This window comes from Corvus brachyrhynchos, unplaced genomic scaffold (assembly GCF_000691975.1).
Source record: "Corvus brachyrhynchos isolate BGI_N302 unplaced genomic scaffold, ASM69197v1 scaffold624, whole genome shotgun sequence".
NCBI lineage: Eukaryota > Metazoa > Chordata > Aves > Passeriformes > Corvidae > Corvus > Corvus brachyrhynchos.
The window spans coordinates 24638-27177 of record NW_008237889.1 but is presented as its reverse complement, the minus strand read 5'-3'; the positions used below and the strand labels follow the sequence as shown (position 1 = coordinate 27177).

The window sequence follows — 2540 nt, the reverse complement described above, 5'->3', positions numbered from 1 at the left end:
GGGGAGGGGGGGGAGGAGGAAGGGGAGGCAGAGCAGGATGCTCCCGTGTCCCACTCCCCGCTTCACGTGACAGAGCCTGGCCAGGAGCCAGCTGAACCTGAGTCCCCCCCCCAGCTCAGGCTCACCACAGCTGCCCCCCTGGGTCCAGCCCCCCCAGATCCAGCTGCTCCAGCTGACCCAGCCTGGGCAGGTGATGGCCCCAAGAGCCTGCAAGGTCCTGGGGGCCCAGGCCAGGCCGAAGGGCCCTCGCAGGGCCCTGACCCCCACGCCGACCCGGGCTGGCTGACGGAGCTGCTGGTGTCGCCCGGGGTCCACAGCTCTCCGGAGGTGAGGGGAGAGGGGGGCTCTGCAGGGTCAGGGTGGGCTGGGCTCCTCCTCCCTCCATGGGGCAGTGGGATGGGACAGGACGGGCGGGTGGTGGGTGGAGGCTGAGCAGGGCTGTGTGCTGAGGGGCAGGTGGTGGGCTCTGCCCTCTCCTCGGGATGGGCCCCGCTGTGCTGTGTCCCCGAGGTGTGTCCCTCCTCCCCAGCTCCACTGCTGCGGGAGCCGGGGTTGCTCCACCCTCAAACTCCTCTCCCCTTTCTAACCTCTCTCCCCTCTAACTCCTCTCCCCTTTTTCCCCCAGAATCTGCTGGGCTGGTCACGGAAGGACCTGTGCAGTGAGTTTGGCATTGGCCGCCCTCACCAGGACAGCTCCTGCAACTGGAGCCACCCAGGTGTGTCCAGGGAGAGAGACTGGCCTGCTGAGACCAAGCAGGACCAGGAGTTCGGGACTAGATCCAGCTGGGGCAGCACCCACGATGACAAGGACAGCAGTGCCCGGGAGAGCTGGAGCGGTGACTACAGAACAACAGAGCTGATGGGGGACATGAAACTGGGCTGCAGTGACTGGTCCCAGTCCCTTGGCACTGGGGAGAGCTGCCTGCAGGATCCAGACTTGAGTGCCAGCACAGCCAAGTGGGGCCAGGGCTATGGCAGCACGGAGGAGCTCGGCTCTGGACAGGCCAACTGGGGCAGTGGCCTTGGCACGGGACACATCCGGCAGCTGGACAAGGAGCCGCGCTCCGGGCAGCCCACCTGGGCAGGCAGGTACAGCGGCGGGGACACGGAGATGAAGGACAGGGAGCTCACCCCAGACTGGGCCGGTAAATACAGCAGCCGGGATGCTGGGAGCAAGGACAAGGATTTAACGCTGGGCTGGGCTGGCAGATCCAGCACTGGGGACGCTGGGAGCCCAGATAAGGAGCTCAGCCCCGGCCGGCCAGCCTGGGACAGGGGGTATAACCCCAGGGACATGGAGAGCCAGGACCGGGAGTTCAGCCCCAGCCGGCCAGCCTGGACTGGGGAATACAGGGACGCGGAAAGCCAGGACTGGGAGTTCAGCCCCAGCCGTCAGGCTGAAGGCAGTGAGTACAGCACTGGGAGTGTGGATTCCCGGGACCAGGAATTCAGCCCCAGCGGAGCGGCCTGGGATAACAGGTACAGCACCCGGGACATGGAGAGCCAGGACCGGGAGTTCAGCCCCAGCCGGCCGGCCTGGACTGGTGAAGTCAGGGACATGGACAGCCAGGACAGGGAGTTCAGCCCCAGGAGACCAGCCTGGACCAGTGAATACAGGGAAATGGAAAGCCAGGACAGGGAGTTCAGCCCCAGCAGGCCGGGCTGGGATGACAGATCAAGCAGCAGGGACACGGAGAGCTGGAGCCAAGAGTTGAGCCCCAGCAGGCCAGGCTGGGATGACAGATCCAGCAGCAGGGACACGGAGAGCCGGGACCAAGAGTTGAGCCCCAGCAGGCTGGCCTGGGATGACAGATCCAGCAGCAGGGACACGGAGAGCCAGGACCAAGAGTTGAGCCCCAGCAGGCCGGCTGAAGCCAGTGAATGCAGCACCAGGGACCTGGAGGCCCAGGATGAGTTCAGTCCCAGCGGAGCAGCCTGGGGTGATGGATCCAGCACCAGGGACCTGGAGACCCAGGACAGTGAATTCACACCCAGCAGAGCAGGCAGGGATGGCAGGCACAGCACCGGGGACATGGAGGCCCGGAGTGGGGAGTTGTTCAGCCCCAGCGGAGCTGTCTGGGATGACAGATCCAGCAGCAGGGATGTGGAGGCCCAGGACAGAGAGTCCAGCCCCAGTGGAGCAGTCCGGCATGGGGAGCACAGCTCCGTGACCCCCAGGGAGGAAGAGCAGGAGCTGATCCCGGCCCGGCTGAGCTGGCCCGGTGAGGGCAGCGTGGGGCAGACCGGGCTGGTCAGGGGTGGCAAGGAGGACATGCCCAGCTCCCAGCACCCCAATCCCCTGGCCCAGCAGCCGAGCTGGGGCGGTGCCCACCAGCAGGAGCGTGACAGCTCCGGCAGCAGGGACTGGGCTGAGGAGCTCCGAGCAGCTGAGTGCCACAACCAGTTCGGTCTCATCAGGACAGAGCGGGTGCCAGACCCCTGCAGTGCCAGAGCCTCGGATGGCTCCGTGTCCGGGGTCCTGCCACAGCCCCCCCAGGCAGGCTGGCACAGGGAGCTCTCTCTGGGCACGGGCCATGCCC

The 2540-nt window shown here is 66.6% G+C and overlaps 1 protein-coding gene across 1 annotated transcript in view; it reads left to right on the top strand.

Annotated features, from left to right (window-relative positions):
* The window catches only part of TNKS1BP1 (tankyrase 1 binding protein 1), a 5467-nt gene that overhangs the window by 686 nt on the left and 2241 nt on the right, over positions 1–2540 (top strand). The window contains exons 3-4 of the mRNA XM_017732753.1: positions 24–327; positions 626–2536. Of these exons, the coding sequence (XP_017588242.1) occupies positions 24–327; positions 626–2536 (2215 nt within the window). The remainder of the gene's footprint in view (positions 1–23; positions 328–625; positions 2537–2540) is intronic.